Source organism: Miscanthus floridulus, chromosome 7 (genome assembly GCF_019320115.1).
Source record: "Miscanthus floridulus cultivar M001 chromosome 7, ASM1932011v1, whole genome shotgun sequence".
In the NCBI taxonomy this organism is placed as follows: domain Eukaryota; kingdom Viridiplantae; phylum Streptophyta; class Magnoliopsida; order Poales; family Poaceae; genus Miscanthus; species Miscanthus floridulus.
This window is the reverse complement of record NC_089586.1, coordinates 91,348,484-91,367,816: the sequence shown is the minus strand read 5'-3', so window position 1 is coordinate 91,367,816 and position 19,333 is coordinate 91,348,484. Positions and strand designations below refer to the sequence as shown.

General features: G+C 40.8%; 1 protein-coding gene across 1 annotated transcript; it reads right to left on the bottom strand.

Moving 5' to 3' along the window:
- Positions 1–14,310: 14,310 nt before the first annotated feature.
- Positions 14,311–18,245, bottom strand: LOC136467297 (receptor kinase-like protein Xa21). Its single transcript, XM_066465942.1, has 3 exons — positions 18,088–18,245; positions 15,014–17,642; positions 14,311–14,913 (listed from the first exon to the last, which is right to left on the bottom strand). The coding sequence occupies exons 2-3, from the start codon at positions 17,625–17,627 to the stop codon at positions 14,537–14,539; spliced, it is 2,991 nt and encodes a 996-aa protein (XP_066322039.1). The 5' UTR covers positions 17,628–17,642; positions 18,088–18,245; the 3' UTR covers positions 14,311–14,536.
- Positions 18,246–19,333: the final 1,088 nt, after the last annotated feature.

Sequence of the window (19,333 nt, the reverse complement as noted above, 5' to 3'; positions counted from 1 at the left end):
AGGCCTATATATATAGACAATAGAGAACGTAGCATCTCTAATCAATACTGAGAAACGACCTCCAGGTCGTGTGCATGGCCGGATCGGATGTAGCATCCACTACTACATAAATGATTTATAGAGGTGGCTAACTGCTCCGCCGCCTCACCTACGTATCTACCTCTAAAAATCATCTATTTCTTAGCCATTCCTAAACTAGAAATCGATTTTTAGAGACGGTTGAGATTCTTATGTCTCTATAAATCAATTTACCAGAGGCAGCTTGGAATACCAACGTCCTTTAGAAGTGGATCTCCAGAGGTGGCTCTATTTTTTATTAGCCACCTCTAGAATCAATTTTTAAAATTTAATTTTTTCACCAAATTTGGAATTTTATGTTCTAAATAGTGTGTGTGTGTGTATATATATATATATATATATATATATGAGTAGCTATTCCTTAGGAGTAGAAAGGATTATGCTTGAAGTTACACAACACACATACGTGAAATGATCGATAATGTATATATTATAAATAAATCACTTCTAATTAGTCTATCTATATCTAGTAATAAAGAGGCAAAATTTCTCCCGTGAATTTGGTCCACCGTGATTTTAGTCTGGCTCTCCCGTATCCTTTATGCGTTATTATCAAGCGTACAAAACTGCTTTGGTTTCCAAAAGTCCATTATTGTGTCGTCGTCATGGGCAAGCAAGAGTCCATATCAGCTTTCACCTGGGCACCGCCTTCTAACGGTACCCATCAGGAGACTGAGCACTCCTTGGTGTAGTCACGCCCACGCCCCCTATAAAGTTAGAGGTCTACGATGGGAAGCATCCATCAGCTATAGATCCAACCGCGTCGCCGACCTGTCTGCACATCCAATTGCCTCTTCTCTCATCGATCTGTGCGTGGAGTTGTAGATTAATGCAGCAGCAAAAGAAAACCATGGCACCTAGGAAGCACACATAAATCACAGAATTTTTAGAGGAAAGGGGAAGCACCAAGAACGCAAACTGTAAATCTGCAATTCACGAATGAGCAATTTCCGAAAGAGGAAAAGGGAAAACCCCATGGGACAAGACGCCGGGGACCGCCGTGGCTGCCTGTGCGACCACCGCGACCTTGAGTGTAACCGGATTGAGCATGCCTTAGGGAAGCAGAGGATGTAACTGTAACCACAACGCCTTTGGTTCAGCCTCCTCACAAGAGCCTTGATGCAGCCAGAGTGATGCTGTGGTCGCGCGTTGTGACTGTGCGGTGGCTACCCGCATCGACGGCGAGCTCACTGCAGCTATGCGGTAGTGGCGGCAGCATCCAGACAGAGGTCAGGCCCCATCATGGCAATGGTGGTGGTCGGCTCCACCAACGCCTGGCGCGCTTCGGTGGCGGCTGCAAACCCGAGGCCAGGCCCCATCGCTGCGACGACGTGGCCCCTCCATCCGCAGCGACGGGTGGCTTGACCAACGATAAGAAGGGGTACCTTTGATCAAACTTGTCAGGACCATCGATCCACTGAAAGAAGTAGCACCTCTCCTCACCCTAAACAGGTAATGCCACCAACTTATCAGTAATTTCATAACAAGTAACAAGGAAGACACATTGAACTATTTACAAACAATTACTTACCTGTTGATCGCTACATGTGTAAAAGGCCCAGGCAGCTGTATCCGGATGCCTAGACTAATACACGTGGGTTGGCTTACCACCGTCATAGTTATACACTAGTACTTCAGGATGCACAAGTGCATCCTTGCAGGACGCGTTCGGGTACAAAGCTTTGGGACGACCTCGCTTTCGCCACTTCTCTATACGCCACATGTCGTTCATCTATCAAAATGGAGGATACTAAGAACATTTATGTAGTATAGTTGTGCCTTCCAACACTTAAACTAAACCTAAACCTAAACATAATAACTATCATCATAACCTAATCATGAAACACATGCGCCTACATGTACATGTATAAATCGAGGGCAGAACCTAAACACGAGTTTGTAAACGTAACTGATCGACCTAAACAACTTTGCATATACACCTAAATTAAAATTGCTTCAAAAACTAACTAAGTAGATAACTAGGGTTGCAAAATACAAATAACATAGATCAAATCAATGCATACAAATTTAGGAGGGAAGAGAGGATGCCTTGCTCTCGAAGATCTATGGATCAAAATCAAGTTTCCAAGGTTGAATGTGTGGATTGGAAAAGGTTGGAAGGATTGGAGAGAGGGAGAAAGGGAGAGAGAGGTGAAAGAAATGAGGTGAGCCTTGGCCAGGAAACTGGCTGCATGGATTTGAATCGAAGCTTGGCGCCGTAGTCGGTGGCGCCGACCTCGGCACCCAGATCTGTGGCACCGAGCTCGGCACTGTAGACTATGACGCCGAGGTTGTTGGTGGTGCTTAACTCATATTTCTAACCACCAACTATCATATAAAAACTGCTAAAATAAACACCAAGCTTAGACATAGGAGTTATAACTAATCAATTCCCCGTGTTTTGGTGATTATTCATTTGCAGGAGGGCATGTCGGGATTGTATAAAAATTGGCCTAAAGTATACCAGAAATCCAACATTATAGACACCCGACACGAGCCCAAGGGGGGAGGAGGTCCACAACTAGGCAAACCCAAATCAAATCACCTTATCTCCGCGAAAGCACCACATAGGCCTGCTCTAGAAGCCCAGAGGAGGTCACTCACCGAAGATGGGCCAATTTGGCCTCAGTTGGGGGTGACCGACCCCAGGGGTTGGTCGACCCCTCACTGGCTCCGTTCGGCTCGAACTTTGGTTAGCTGGCTCATGCCGTCTCTCCAAACGTCGGCTGCATGTGCTTCACAGAAGACTCCGCACGGAGGATGACGATTTGCTCAAGATAGGAAGGCATGCAAGGAAACACAACTCCACTCCATCTCCACCATCCATCCTATGATGGTTTGATCCAAGGGCTGTGGTGAACAGGCACACGGATCGCTGACATGGCGCATTGAGTGGCCTCCACTTCTCCTCTCAACCTATAAATACCACCTCACTCCCTCTCATTAAAGAGAACACCTCAAGAGCAAAGAGCTACACCACAAGAGCATCACTCCAAAGGGCTTAGGCCCTAGCTAGCTAGTAGACTTGAATAGGGAGAGATGTGAGGGAGAGTACAGAGAAGAGTCGAGCTTGTCGATGTCTCTTCGAACTTGTACCTCGATGAACACCTGTGCCTCAATAGAGCTTTCTGCTAAGTGAGTGTTCGTGGTTCTTATGGTTACAAGTCTTTTGATTAGTTAATCTTTACTCTTACCTGTTTGTGGGTTCATCATTCGTCCTTGTGGCGGATGCTCTAGTAGAGGGCCCTGATAAAGACGGATAACCCTACGCACACTAGAGTAGTAGTCGACAGCATAGACGTGGTGTCTAGGCTAGAGGCTATCTTCGTTTGCCTCGAACTCCACGGTTGAGGGGTAGGCGGCAGGTGGTGATAGCTCTATTGTAATCCCCCACGTCCGACCTTCCTTGTAGTGGTTACCTTTTCTAGCTTGTTAGTGGTTACCTTTTCTAGCTTTTCTAACTGTGAGGGCCACATGGCTCTAGCTTTAGCTCAGTATGAGGACCTTTTCTAGCTTGTTAGTGGTTACCTTTATGGCGTAAGAATGGCTTGACGAATCGGGTATAGGATAACCTCTACTCTTATGTGTATAGCCATGATGGAATTGTGCCATTCGACAGGGAGTTCCTATATCTGTTTGCCGAGTGAATCTAATGGCCCTAACTTGTTAGACAAACCTTTGAAAGGCTTCATAGTGAACCCTGCCGACCTTTCTTGGTAGTGGGTCAAGAGGTTGGCCGCCTCGTGCAAAAGGGTAAATCACGACACATAGTGAAAGTGTACAACCTCTGTAGAGTGTAAAACTGATATATCAGCCATGCTCACGGACACGAGCGGCCTTGGAACCCTTACGGAATAGATGATGAACACTTATGATAAAGATGCTCATTAATGATTACTGTTTATGCTATTCATTATTCATGTTTACCTGATCATGTGTTTATATGGGCTTGTGAATAAACTTGTTGCCACCCAATTGCTAAAAGATGACTCATTAAAAGCTAATCGCAGTGAAACCAGTGTCAGCCTTTTGAGCCTCATGAACCCCATGATATATTTGTTGAGTACAATATGTACTTATGCTTGCTTTATTTTTCAATTATTTGGATAAAAATCCCGGATGGGTACCAGATTGCTAGAGATTGGAGGAGTTAGGCTTGTGATCAACCAGTCAGTTGTCCCTATGGATTGGACTCTTCATCTAAAGATCGGAGTTGTCTTTCCACTATTTACTGTCTAAGGTTATATCCTTTATACTAAGTACATTTTATATCGAGCGTTGTCTTTTGATATTACCCTTATTTGTAGCTATATGTGAGATTTGACTTCCTAGGCTCACATATGGTGTGTATCTGGTTTTGTTCTTAAAATCAGGTGCTACAAAGTGGTATCAGAGCAATGTTGACTGTAGGACACAAGTCTAGTAGAAACTGGTCATTTTAAGGTTTAGAAGTTGCTACAAAAATCCTTGCTCTATGAACCTCGATATTTTTTTCTCTACTGTATCTCTACCCTTACTACTCATCTCTACCTTGGTGCTTATTTTAAAGTCTTTGTTCTCATCTCCACTCCTTGATTTGATATGCTTTTAGAACCTTCTCTTACTACCTTCTTGCGTCATCGAAAGAGGAGCTTTAGGATCTTTGCCCTTAATATGGAGGACGATAGTATCACAAGTTGAGTCAATAATTGAATTGTGCACCTTTAGTGCTTTGTTGAATTGTCATTATGCTTATGCTTATTTTGGATCTTTGTAATGATTGCAATGATCTTGTTGGGTGTTTCCACAATTTCATTTAGTTCATATGCCTAAGGTATAAGGATTAATGAAATAAATAGTCGGGTTTTGGTTATCTTCAGTTTTCTCTATCCTGTCTTTCGGAGCAACATGTTTTTATTGGCTTATATATCTGTTTTTGGACTTCCAAAAATCATAGAGAAATTCTGTACAATAGTAGACTTCAATATCTTTCGCTGACCACAAGAATCACCTTGATAGCAATGTTGGTTATGGAGTTATGAAAATCACAAGACAATGTACCTGTGCTGTCTGAAACCGGAGCAGTTTCTGTTGTGCCCTATTTTCGACTACCTAAACTGTAGAATTTGGAAAAGTGTTCTATAAGGAAGTTGTGGAGGATTTGATAATATTTCCAATGGTATAAGCTATAACTTCATTGGATTAATACAATAAGAGTCACAGCTGTTTTACTGTGCTGTTGTTTTTCCGCTCGCGAGGAATTCTAGATTTCTTGTTCTTGCCCCTACACAAGAGTATCATTGGGATGTCAGAACGTCTTGATACTAGTTAGCTCATCTGGAAGAAGGTGCAAGCTACCCTTTTTGTGTCCCCTACTTTATCTTTTCTTAATGGGGGTAGCCAAGTTGAAGGATTTGTAAGATAAAGTATCATACGTTCTGGTTTGCGCAGCGAAAGCGTGGTGGGCCCATAACCCATAGGTCCTAGGATCGAAACCTTTGGAGGAACAAATACCTTTAGAGGAGATCAATAAGATAGATGATCACATCTATGCAAGCTATCCAACTAAGAAGGGTCCGAATGCTCAAGGTGCCATATGAAGTTTAGTTATGCTCTCTAGCTCTCACTTGGAAGAATCAGTTAATCTGACAAGAAAGGTGGTACTTAGAGGATGTATATCACTTAAGGGTTTCATTATTCAGATTTGAGCTATCCTCAGTTGGGAATCTAATCTTCAACATACCCAAGACAAGTAGGCATTGATGACAAAGGAATGAGATATCTGATAACCACCGATGGTTCTATGGAGTCTCAGGAAATCCCAATGATATACTAACCATGACAAGAAGGGTTGGGATTGAAGAAAGTTAATGATGTGATAGGAACCCACTCGAAGAAGTGAGCGGAATTCACAGTTTTAGTAATGAGGTTTGGTTAGAGGTTCAAGGGAAGTTTATCCAGGACCATCAAGATATTGATAGTGTTACTGGAGAAGGTTTAAGTTTGGATCAAGAGACCTCAGCTAAGTATTTGAAGGAGTAAGGTTGAAGTAAAACCAAAGTATTAGCTTTGCCAGATCCGGACAAGAGCTTTATATCCACTAGGATGCACCCTATCAAGGTGTGAGATGTGTCCTTATGCAAGAAGAAAAAGTAGAGGCTTATTCAAGAAAACATGAGAAGGAACATCTGACGTATGATCTGGAGTTATCCATTGTGAAGCATGGAGGTACTATCTACTTGGGCATAGCAAGTGACATCTAGGTGGATCACAAGAATCTAAAGGATATTTTCACTAAGTTGATTATGAGCTTGTGACATCATTGTTGGATTGAAGCAATCAAGGTTTTATGACTTGGAAAAGTGCTATCACTTCGAGAAGCAGAGTCATGGTCGATGCCCTTAGCAATGGAGAATTGTGCTAAGAAGGTTCGGGTGACACCAAGAACTAAGAATTGTATTCCAAGTTCGAGCAACTTAACTGGAATCATTAATGTTTTGAAGATTGGTGGTAGATTCTCTTTCTGACCAAGAAAGTGAAAAGGCTTCGTTGGAAGGTGAACATATGAAGAAAGAGGTCTAATAAGTATGGACTAAAAAGGAAATGTGGCCTGATAATTGGAGTTACCAGAGTATGGTTTGAAGTATTTGTCAGAATCTTGGAATCAGTTTGGCAAGTTACTTGGAGTAAGGTTAACAGGTATGCAAAGTAAAGTGAGATCCTTATCAAGACAATGGAACTAGACGAGGAAGTAAAGAAGAATCCAAAGACGGAGTATCTCTATCTCCTAGTCGATGTCTTCCTAATCTCGAGGACGGGACTCATCTTAAGGGGGTAGAATTGTAACACCCTAAAAATTGTTTTTTTTTTGAAATAGGGTGAAAAAGATTTAATTATTGCATTTTGTGCCATGAAAATATAGGAAAATAAATTTTTTCATTAAATTAAAATTTATCATAAGGTAGCAACATGTTTGTGCATACATGCTGCTGCATATTATTTTATATTGTGTGGTTTGAAACTAAGCTCCAAAATGATTCAAATGGATTTGCAAAAACATTTGAAATAAAAAGAAAAAGACATTTCTTTTTCCCTCCCTCTCCCTACCTAGCATTTGCCCCGCACGGCCTTGTTTCCCCGCGCGGCCCACCTGCTCCCTTCCCCGTTTCCCCATGGCCCAGCTAGCAGTCGGCCCAACCAAGCCGCGCCTCCCCTCTCTTCTGTCGGCCCGCTCCCCGCCCCACCTCCTCTCCGCTCTCTTTCACTGACCGATGGGGCCCAATCGTCAGCGGCGCCCTCCCCTTCTCCTACCTCCGGTTGGAGTCAAACGGAACTCTGCAGCCACCACCGGGGAGTCCGCGCTGCCCACGCCACTGCGCCTTGCCATGCGGACCAAGCCTCCTGCCCCCCCCATAAATAGTAGGCCATGTCCGCCTCATCCACCCGAGCACCCGCCGCCCCTCGCATAACCCTAGCGCAGCCGCAGCCTCGAGCTCGTAACGCTGCCGTCGAGCCAAAACGTAACATCGCCGTAAGCCCTTCGCTAAGCTTCGCTAGGAGGTAAGCAAGCAGATGGTACCGCGCTAGCCCTCTCTCTCGCCTTCTGTTACCATAGTGCCATCGCCGTGGTTTCGCCGGAGTCTTGATCCGCCCGATCGAGCTCACGCGCGCCTCTGTGCCTTCACGTGTCTTCCCGATCCCCTAATCGAGATCAAATCGCTCCGCTCTCCCTCCCCGTTCTAATCCCGTGGCCAATGATGCCCGGAACGTCGAAATCGACGAACTCCGGCGAGGTCCAATCGCCGCCGGCACTGGTGCCGCCGCCTAGAAGCAACCGCCGATGACCCCATCTCCCTCCTTTCTATCTCGGCCGTCCGATCTGTGATTTATGGCCCAAATTAGAAGATACCCCTTCGCCGGCCTTTTTGCTAAAGAGACCCCTAGTTTCTAGAATATTCTGTCCGCAGTCCCTGGCCCAAATTTAAAATCTAATTTTATTTATTTTAAATCAAAATTGAGTTCTGTTTATTTACAAAAATGCCACTGATCTTGTTTTAGTCTTAAAACCGGGTGCTACAGTAAAGCAAGTAGAAGTAGAGTTTATCTTTCCATAGACCCAAAAGCCATAGGAATCCATCTCTACCCTTTCCAACTTTACCCTTGTGTTGTCCTTGGACAAATTAGCTAGAAGAAGTACCTCCGTTCCCTGTGGAAATAGGATACCCTGAATACTTCCGGGAGAAAACTACAACGGTAATTCCGTACGCTTGCGGATTAACTTCTGTAAACGTTAAGAAATACCAACAGAGGTCCTGCCACGTCAAGGCACAGTGGCATCCACGACAAGTCTGGCGTCCTACCGTGGCGCCATAGGTCACCGTGCCGAGACGTACTACCTCGGCACCGTGACTTACGGTGCCGACCTCAGGGTCCAAAAATGAGTTTACGTCCACCAGGGGGTGTAAATATGAAATTTTGACAAAAAGGGCTAAAGTAAAAAAAAAATTAAAGCCATGTAAGAGAAAATGAAAGTCTCTCTTGTGGCATATATAAACTGCTAGAGAGATGATTTTTACCGTCACCTATCATTTTTTTTTTTGGAGCAGATTACTTAGCCAAGCGCTTCTAACTAGGCTAGTGAGCACTGTATATTATGAACCACTCCTAGAAATCCATATTTGGAGGGCGGTCCTCTTAAGCAAACAACCCTTAGATTTTTTTTTTCAATTTTAGGGGCGATTCACTTACACAGATCACCCCTAAAAATAGAAGATTTCTATGGGCAGTGGTCTTAAGTGAGCTGTCCTTGAAAAATTATTTATAGGGATGGTTCCCTTAGCGAACCGTCCTCGGAAATACACCCTATAAAGCCTTGTTCTTCCTCACGGTTTTACACTCCCAATCCAAGCCCTCCACTCTTGAGCTCACTTGAAGGCAAAAAAAATTGCAAATGGGGAGGTGGGGGGGAGGTTTTTCCTTTAGAATCTTTGAAAGAGTTGGGTTTAAGAGGTAAGATTTTGCTATCCCAATGTCCTTTGGAAATATACTAATAGATTTCTTGCTTAATTAGTGTTTCTATATAGAGAGAGGTATATGATGGTTAAATTTTCATTTTTATATCAATTTAGGCTGAATTTTTGGTCCAACTTATTTGCATGGAGTAGACTCGCATGATTCTTGAGTTATTTTTTCCCAAGATTTCTTGCTTATAGGATTTATAGGAGGTTGTCCATGAATGGGGGATGTTTCTATATCTAGTTCTACTCCTAGCGAGGCATGGAGGGAAGAGGGTGGTAGAGGAGGTGAGTTTTTTGTGAATAATAAAGAGAAAATCCTACTAGTACGAGGCCTTATCGGAGACACCACATTAATTCTCACCAGACATGCTGGAAAAAAATAAATTCTAGAAATTTTCATAATAATCAGAAATATCTAGGCTTTAATTTGGTAGACTCTAATCATCATCGCCCAATAGACATTGTATCTATTGATTTATAAAAAAATTATCCACTTATGTCATTATGAAAAAGATATAAAGCAACCCCCTTATCTACTATACCTAAATAGGAGATCCCCACTACCATATTTTGCTGCAATTCTATGAAGCCACGTCAGCGTTCACCTTCCCATATCTATCAAAGCGCAATTTTTTTTGAAGCAAAAAAAAAAAAAAACAATTGAAGCATCCCTTCAGATCAGCGTGCAAACTCAGGCCATTATGGGTCCGCTGCACCTGCACTTCACCTCCCGCACCACTAGCTCAAAGCACTCTCCCAACTCACCGCTGCACCTGCACGTTCGGTTTTAAACTTTTAATGGAGGCAATCAAGTCTTCCTCCTATAAAATGAAAAGTTTACACCATGATTAGCCCCCATCGTCCCCCGTCTCCCCGGCTGCATCGCCGCTGCCTTCCTCTGCAGGCTTCAGCAGCTTCTCTCCGGCACCTCCTCCGTCGTTACCGCCGAGGCGTCCACGGGGACTGAACGAGGGGCGCGTCGGCGCAGGGACTGAAGGAGGTTCGACCAGGCGCCAGTGTCGGAGATCAAGACTAGGTACCGTCGCCTGGCGCACGCCATCCCCGTGGACGCCGCCCCATACCCCGCCTCCTCCGCCGAGGACTCATCCCCGTCCATGTGGGGCCTACTCCACGCTCTCCGAAACCCAACAAGCGTGCGACTACGATTCCCTCCTCTCCGCAGCGAGGTGTTATTCGGCACTGGATTGAGATTCTGCTGTTGAGGAAACAAGCAACGCTGGAAACAGAGAAGCGCCTTCCAGGTAGGCGCGGGAGTAGTGGCGAAGAGATGCTGGAGATAAACGAGAGGCAGTCCACGCGTGCATCTACGGCCGATTTTTTTTAAAGGGTACGGTGGCTTCTTTTCTACGGGAGACAAATGTGTCATGGTGATTTTACGAGTACAGTGCTTTTACGTGTATATAATATATATGGTATTTTAGCCCATAGTTTATACGTTGGTTTTATTTTATACTATTTTCCCGAGGTCAAGAAAACATAACCAATCAACAATTTTTCCAATATAAAAACGGTATGTATTGCAGTCACATATGATCTACACAGCTGGCTACTTGATAATGTGATTCTCAGAAAATATTACTGGATATCTCACTGCCCAGCCCCATATAAAATATACAACGCAACACAATTTCCGCAGCAATCTAGTTTTGTATATAAATTACTCATCTCTACCATCATGAAAGATAATTCAAAATAACTCCCTAAATTTATATATAAATTACTCACATATATCATTGTGAAAAATAAATCAAAATAACCCCCAAAATTTGCATCTAAATTACCCACTTTGCCAATATAAAACATAATTCAAAATAATCCTCTAACATTGCATCTAAATTATCTACCTTTACTATTATGAAAGATAATTTAAAACAACTCTCTAACTTTGTATATAGACTAGTAAGATTACCCACGTGTGTCATTATAAAAGATAATTTAAAATACACCATAATGATTTTATACATTATCCACCTTCGTAATTATGAAAGACAATGCAAAATAACCACATAAATTTACATCAACATACACATATATGTTGTTAAAAAAGATAATATAAAGTATTACATTTATATTTGTATCAATTTCAATCGTTATAAAAAATAAACAAAATTATCTCTCAAATCTACATGTAAATACTAATATATGCTATTACAGCTTTACAAAAATAAATCGATATCAATAAAGTACGACATATATATTCTAAATTATAAACTTCTACAACCGTGAAAGTAAATAACCATAATGCAATGTTTCACCATATATACCAATTAAACATACATGCATTAGAATAAATATTTATTTTAATATCTTCTGAAGCATGGAAAAATGTTTAATTGACAAGCATGAAAAAATGTTTAATTGACAAATCACATAGCAATAATATAACGCTAACAATTCGCTTTAAATTATATTAATATTCCATGATAATGAATTTAATGAGTTGTTATTCTAAATAAGTTTATTTTAATTAAAATATTATGTCATATCAGTATTGGTAATTTAATTTTAAGCACTCTATTATATGTAAAATAATACTACTCACATATAATCCTGTGATATAACAAATACAATAAGTTTAATGCGAGGATGCAATCTGAGTTTGAACTTAATTAACATGTGGAAAACAATATTACTATGACCTAAACTCTTTTTGATAAAACTTTTTTGAATGAAAGATGAAAAATCCTAGAATTTCTACTTAACATGTCAAAAAACTGCACAACTCAATTACAAGTTGAAAGTTAAACTATGATTCATGAAATCGTAGAAAAGGACCCAACTAGAATTTATATATCTTAATATTTGGTTTCAACTAAATATATATATCATGGTAGAAAAAAGAGACAAATACTAGAAATTCTAAGTACATGCCATCATAGCTATTGCATAAAACAACATAAGAACAACTCCAACAGCTTGGCTATTCTTGTTGTGGAGACTATTTTAGAATTTGTACATCAAAAAGTAGGCTTCAATAGATGTGCTATCTGACTTCGTAAAATAGGAAGCTGATAACTATCCCTTGGTTTTTGGTGGCCATAGAAAGCCAACCATGTGCACTCGCTATCTGACTTTATAAAATAGCAAGGCTCTGGACCACTTCGTTTTTTAGGAGCTTTCTATTTTACAAATGGCTAAACAAAGGAATTTGGCTACTAATTTTAGCCAAATTGTTGGAGTTGCTCACATGACTCTATATTACCCACATAAAAAAGACCATCATCAGTTCGTTTTTACCAAACGACCATGGATAATAATAGCTATTGGATCCTTTGCTATTGCGTAAATCAACATATAGTAACACATGACTATATATTTAAACTATCCACGAGGCTGTTTGGATGTCAGCCTTTATTTGCCACATCGTAGGTGTGGCGGCCACAGATTGTGGCGTCTAAATTCATCGCCACAGACTATGGCGAGATTCCTAAAGCCTTAACTCTTGTGCAGCTATGGCAACCTCATCTTACTCACCAACCAAGCAGGCGACAAAACTGTTGTGGCAGCCATATCTGTGGAGTGGCACATGAAGGCGAGGAACCAAACAGCCTCAAGAAACTTTGATCCAAAGGACACCTAAATTTGCATCTAATTACATAGGTAATCCTATTATGATAGATAATTTATGTAACCCAATTTTTATCTTATTATTTAAAAAATAAAATATCCTCTCAAATCTATATCAAAAAATTATCGACATCATCTATTAAAAAATTGTTTAAATAACCATAGAGCATGTATACGTTTCTACGTTATCCGTTCTATCAATATTAATGTATTAAGATTTGATTAAAGTAAGCATCATGAGCGATAAATATATATGTTATGTTTCATCAAAGAAATTTCCTTAACAACTCATATACTAATGATACTAACAAAGTAGCAAATTGTTTAAAACCATATTAGTAACTATGACATATAATTTATATAGGTTGTTACTTTAGATATGTTTATATATATTTTAACTAAATGTTTGACGTGTCTATATTGATAGTATAACTATAACTGCATATATAATTCCTTGATAGGAAAATTCAATCATCTTGACTTGAGAAGTATAGGATCAGAGACCACTAGTGGCTATATTTTCCGCTCCTTTAAGATTACTTTAGAGTAAAAGTCGGTTTGTTATATGGTTTAAGTATTAAATTCTCTTTAGGTTAACACTGCTATTCCCATTGGAGATCTCACTCCAAGCTCTATCATCACTTATCTTAAATGACATGGTGCAAGTTTTAAATGATTACTTATGCTATTATAGTATTTAAGAACATACTATCTAAAATCCTTATTTTTAAAAAGTGCAAAAAGGAGAGTTAATAAAAGATACAATAAACATAGGTGTTTCAACTAGACCAAACAAATCTATGGCAGTCAATAAAAATAAAATTCGAAAAATCAAAATTTAGATTCATGACTTCATGACATATGTGATGCACCAAGGGGTGCCATAGTTAATGGTAAGATTTCAAACTAATTATGTATTTAAAATATACATAGGTGATATACAAAACAAAAATATAAATATGGATGAAAAACATAGAAATCAGTCCCTTGCAAAAAAGTAACTAAATAAGTTTATGATAACTGGATATAGACTATGAAGTATCTATTTTGTCTATTTTGTAGAAAATAAACAAAAATAAGAATATACAATTTAATATAATAATTCTTTATTAGTCAGTATTAAACAATATATCTCCTAAAATTTTAGCCTGTGTGTCAGAGTATGGGTTGGTGGAATAGTATTTGTAAATTCAAATAGAGTATATTGTAGTTAATTGTATGCTTATTTTTTGTCGTATTTTGTTATTAATTTATACTGATTTTTCTGTTAATTGTTTCTCTAGTTATTCGTTTTTTACCAACATTGCTTGAATGATAAGATCTTGTGGAAAGAAAAAAATAATTATCCCCTTTGTTGTATGTTTTCAGTTACCTATTGTCTCTGTATCTAGGCTATCCCCAAGAAGCCGGCTTCGTAAGATTTGGTTGTGGCGGCAACTCATCAATTGGCACAAGTGGTCAGGACTCAGGACCTTTTTTTTAGCTAAGCACGTGCATGGATGACGTTAAATCCTGCGGATTGAGGGTTATTATTAGTGTGTATGTATTTTGTAGTTTGCACAAAACTTTAGGCTATGTGCTCCAGGCAAGCAGTGAAGCAGATGTCGGTAGGGTTTTTTAGATTCTTGTGTCACCCCGATGTAATATATGATCTTCAAATGCAATAAAAACTTCCATTATTGAAAACAAATGACATATACAACTCAAGCAATAGTATATTGCTATCCTTATTACAAATAGAACTGACGTATGTAGATAATATCGAATTCACCAAAGCATAGTACCTAATAAATTATACGAAGCAAGAAAGTGTGCTCATCAGGGGATATCTTTATTGCTGTCAGGATCGAAACACTTTCTGGTAATGAGTGACATTATTTCTTCAATTTCCATCCAAGATGTGACGTCTTGATTTCATGAATGTTGCTGGCTGTTTCTTTCATATTCGCTCGTTCGCTTGGTAATGAATGTGCACAGCAAAGTGCAGCTTGCAGCAATGACGCCAAGCATTGGTGTACTACATTTTCTGGTACCATCTTATTCTGTGCTAGGTCCTTGCACTCTTCTTGGAGTTGAGGATCAATGACGTTATAGATTTGATGTGGAAAATTACGCTCCACAAAGTTGACAAGGTTGAGTCCGTCCATGAACATAGGATCTGTTGGCCTTTTGCCTGTCATCATCTCTAGAAGTACGATCCCGAAACTGTAAGAATCTCCGGAAATTGATGGATGACCACCTTGAGCATACTCTGAAGAGAGACAAGTACGTGTGCAGAGTTTAGTCGTGGTGACAATAAAATGGGTATGTTAGATAAGGGCAAACTTAATAATTAACTAACAAAGGAATACCTGGAGCAATGTAGCCTATGGTCCCCTTCACACCGATGGAACTAATTGAACCTGGTGGTGTCAAGCGAGAATCAGCATAAAACCTTGCGATGCCGAAGTCTCCCAAAAGCGCATTCATGTCTTCATCCAAAAGAACGTTGCTGGGCTTCAAATCGCAATGAACAGTGGGCCTTCCGCAATCGTGGTGTAAATAGTCCAGTGCATCAGCAATGTTAGCAGCTATGCTTATTGTTTGAGTTAGGCCTAGACGCTTTGCAGCTTTTCCATCCCCTTTCTGGTGTATCCACGAGTCTAGGTTGCCGTTAGGCATGAATTCGTAAACTAAAGCTTTAAAAACATTGCCTATATTGTCCACTGTCGAGCATGCAGTTATGATGGGAAGAAGATTTCGATGTTGAATGCTTCTCAATGCTTCACATTCTGCCATGAAGCTTCTCTCCGCACCTCGCATCTCGAGGTTGAAAACCTTCACTGCCACTTGAAATTTTGATTCCTTTATGGTCCCTCTATACACTGTACCATAGCTTCCTTTCCCAACAAGGTTGGATTCCGAAAAACTATTCGTGGCTTGTGCCAGATCATTGTAAGAAACTTTGAGGAAATCATAGCCACCTAAAGAGGTCGATTCTAAATTTTTTCTTCTTGGCGACTTCTTTTCAAGGAGTAAAAAGCATATCAACACTAACAGCGACATGAAGCCAAACACCGGGATCAATATTTTAATCAAGTAATATTTGCTGACGTTTTTCTGAGAACCTGTTGGGCAGGGGGGCAGACGAAGATCGCCTACTCCACCACACAGGCCCTGATTTTCTTCAAGTGAAATGGCAGTGGCATTTTTGAAAACCCCATTTGTTGGTATTTGCCCATGGAGATGATTGTACGAAAGATCCAGTTCGTCAAGCAATGATAAATCACCTAGATTTGTTGGGATGGTGCCTGATAAACTGTTATGTGAAAGATTCAGCACGCTCAAACTGCTGAAGTTACCAAAATATGCTGGAATGCTACCTGTCAGCATGTTTTGGTCCATCTGGATGTCAGATAAGGCTAGACATTGGCCGAAACTATCAGGAATTTCTCCACTAAGCATATTTGCTGAGAGATGTATGTTGAAGAGTTGCTTAAGGTTACCAACCTCTGGAGGAATGTTGCCTTGTAGATTATTGTAACTTAAGTCTAACTTTTGAAGTCTTTGAAGATTTCCTAAGTTCTGAGGTATGGGGCCGTCAAACTTGTTGTTGTCCAAAAAAAGCTTCAGCAAACCTTTAAGATTGCCAATGACGGGTGGAATGGGTCCGCTTAAGTTGTTTTTTCTAAGACTCAAATACTCCAGGTTTTTTAGGTCTCCAAGCCATCCATCAATGCTACCAGTGAGACTGCTTTCATCTAGTGATAATTGAACCAACCCAGAGAGTTTTCCTATATTTGGTGGGATTGTACCTGACAGCTTGTTTCCACCTAAAATTAAGTACTGAAGACTAGACGATAATTTACCGACTGAATTTGGTATGACCCCCTGCAGCTGATTGTTTGATAGTGTTAGCACTTGTAGAGCACTGCAGTTTTCTAGCGCATGCAAGAATTCCCAGCTTTCACTATCTTTTGCTTCAAGCTTGTTCAACCCAAGGTCTAGTCTAGATAAACTTGAAAGCTTCCCAAAGGAACGAGGGATTTGTCCAGTGAAATTGTTAGATTGTAGAACTAGTTGTTGTAGCATTGAAGCATTACCTAAGGAATCTGGTATGTGACCTTCCAGCCAATTCTGGCCCAAGTATAGCCATTCTAAATTGGAGAGACGATCACCCATATTGCTTGGTAGACTCCCGCTTAGCTGATTTGTAGCCAAATCTAGTCCTTGAAGTAAGGACAAATTAAATAGGCTTGCAGGGATATTACCTGATAGGTTATTTCCCCCAAGGCCCAGCATCGAAATATTTGAAAAGTGGCCAAGTTCATCAGGAATTGTTCCTTCAAGTTGATTTACTTGAAGATAAAACTCATTTATATGGGTGATGTTACCAAGGCTTGGCGGGATAGTCCCTGTAAGATTATTGTTATTAAGGGCAAAAAAGACTAGATTCTTAAGGAGACCTATTTCCCGAGGAATTGCACCATTGAGTAAGTTATGGTAGAGACGCAACTGCTTGAGGTTGGAACAATTTGTGAGCGTGTCTGGAATAACCCCATCCAATGAGTTGTAGCTCAGATTAAGGATTTGCATCTTCTGGAGATTGTTGAGATGTGGTATTTGGCCAGAGAACTGATTGGTAGACAGGTCTAGTGTATGAAGGAATGTTAGGTTTCCAACAGATGGGGAAATCGGGCCTGACAGGCCTTGGTTGTAAAGTTTGAGTGCCGTTACTCGCCCGTGGTTCTTCTGGTTACATGTGACACCACTCCAGTTGCAGTAGTGGATGCTAGTGTTCCACGAGCTCAAGGATCCTAAAGGATCTGTGGTGACTGCCTTGAAATCAATCAAGGCGAGCATGTCCGTGCTATTCTCAGGGACGGTGGAGCAACAGACATTCCCTACACCATGAGACAGCAGACACAATGCTAGCAGTAGCATCAGCATGGTGAGTTTCACTTTCACCTGCCGGTCCTCGGCCATTAGTGGCCTCGTTACCTGCAAAATACGTGGTATAAATATTGTGGTGTACTACTATATGTTTACCGGCATGCATGTACAATATTATGCATGTACAATATTATGGAAATGGAAGTAAGGAACTGCACTCGACCAGTAAAGTATATAATACTAGCAATCCAAATAAGCACAAGGTTTAACTTTGTTTTTTTGTTTTTGTTTTGATGAAACTGGAGGGGTTTGAACCCCTACAGGATTTTATTTAAAGCAAGAAGGAACAAGTTACAGAGTACTAGCAAAATTAAGAAATGAAAAAAGAAAGGAAGAAAATGAGCCCAAACAAAGATATTAACTTTGTCAATGTTCGAATTGCGCTGCAAGCAATTGATGCATGACGAGTAACAGCAGAGCCCAGACCAAAATAATTGCTGAAGTAGTACTAGAAGCCTAGAACTGAGCACCAGGAGGAAATAGAACAACGGACCTCTGCTTGGCCGAAGGCCGAAGCGTCGTTTCTTGTGTGGCTTTGCCGGGTGGTGTAACGTATGAGCTGTTATGAGCTGTGAGCTTTGGTTTAGATGCTCAGCTGCCTGCCCAGGGGTTTAAAAACAGTTTTACAGCCGCATACATCCACACACTTCCGTCATCATCACGCCTCATCTCGGCTTAGCTTGACCGCCGTTGCAGCGAAGACCCGGAGTCCGTCAAACTCGTCATCATCACGCCTCATCTCGGCTTAGCTTGACCGCCGTTGCAGCTACCTCTACTTTTCAGCTTCCATCCCGTCTCTCAGCGTCGCCGTCGCTGTTTGAGATGGACATGATTGTTGCGACATGTCCAGCCTCGCATCCCAGAATAATTTTCAGCAGAACCAGAAAGAGATATTCCGGGCTAATGCGCGACCTGTCTACTGCGGGTTTATGAAGTTCAGTTCGTCGAATGGTCACCAGTGCTGTGTGTTCGTTTCCAAAACCAATGTTGTTTATTTGTGATGATCGGCCTTCCAGAATTTACTTTGTGGACATGATTTATTCATAGCTTATCTTTGACGACAGGGTTGCAGGTCAAGTCAACTTGTTGATATATGCTGTACAGTGCCGTGCTCTGCAGGATTTTCGCAAGCGACGAATATCGTCATTTGAATTGGAGAAATATATCTAGTGAAACAATTGAGTTTTATGAAGGGTGGAAATATGTGACTTCCTTTTTTGATGTAAAAAAATGTTCGTTTGAGCAGAGATAGACGCAAGATATACTAAAAAAGGGTCATATATTTGAATTTTGTATTTTTGTCGAACACAACTAGAAAAGGGGCCTAGCCATCACCACATTATTGCTGGTTTGCTATGAACCGATTCACTACATAATGAATAATCGAACAAGTGACTAGAGCAGGGTGAACGGGAGTCTCAAAATTTAATTCATTTTCTAATAGTAGTCTTAGGCATCGTTGGAGTATGTGTAGTTTTTTCTTGTAATAATTTTTAGCGAACTTTCAAAAACCAGTTTTTTGGCACCACTGTAGCTCAATTAAGACGAAAGAATAAAATGTACAAGCAGGTTAGCCAGACGAGATGCCAAAAAGACACCCGATAGGCTAACCATCCCACACGACGCGGTTGAGCACAACACGACATGCTGCCAAGGGTCATCGTTGCCGAGCAAGGAAGCCAAGCTGCCAGCAGTTCCGACTTCCCATAGCAGGCTACCTACTGATCACCCCCAATGGG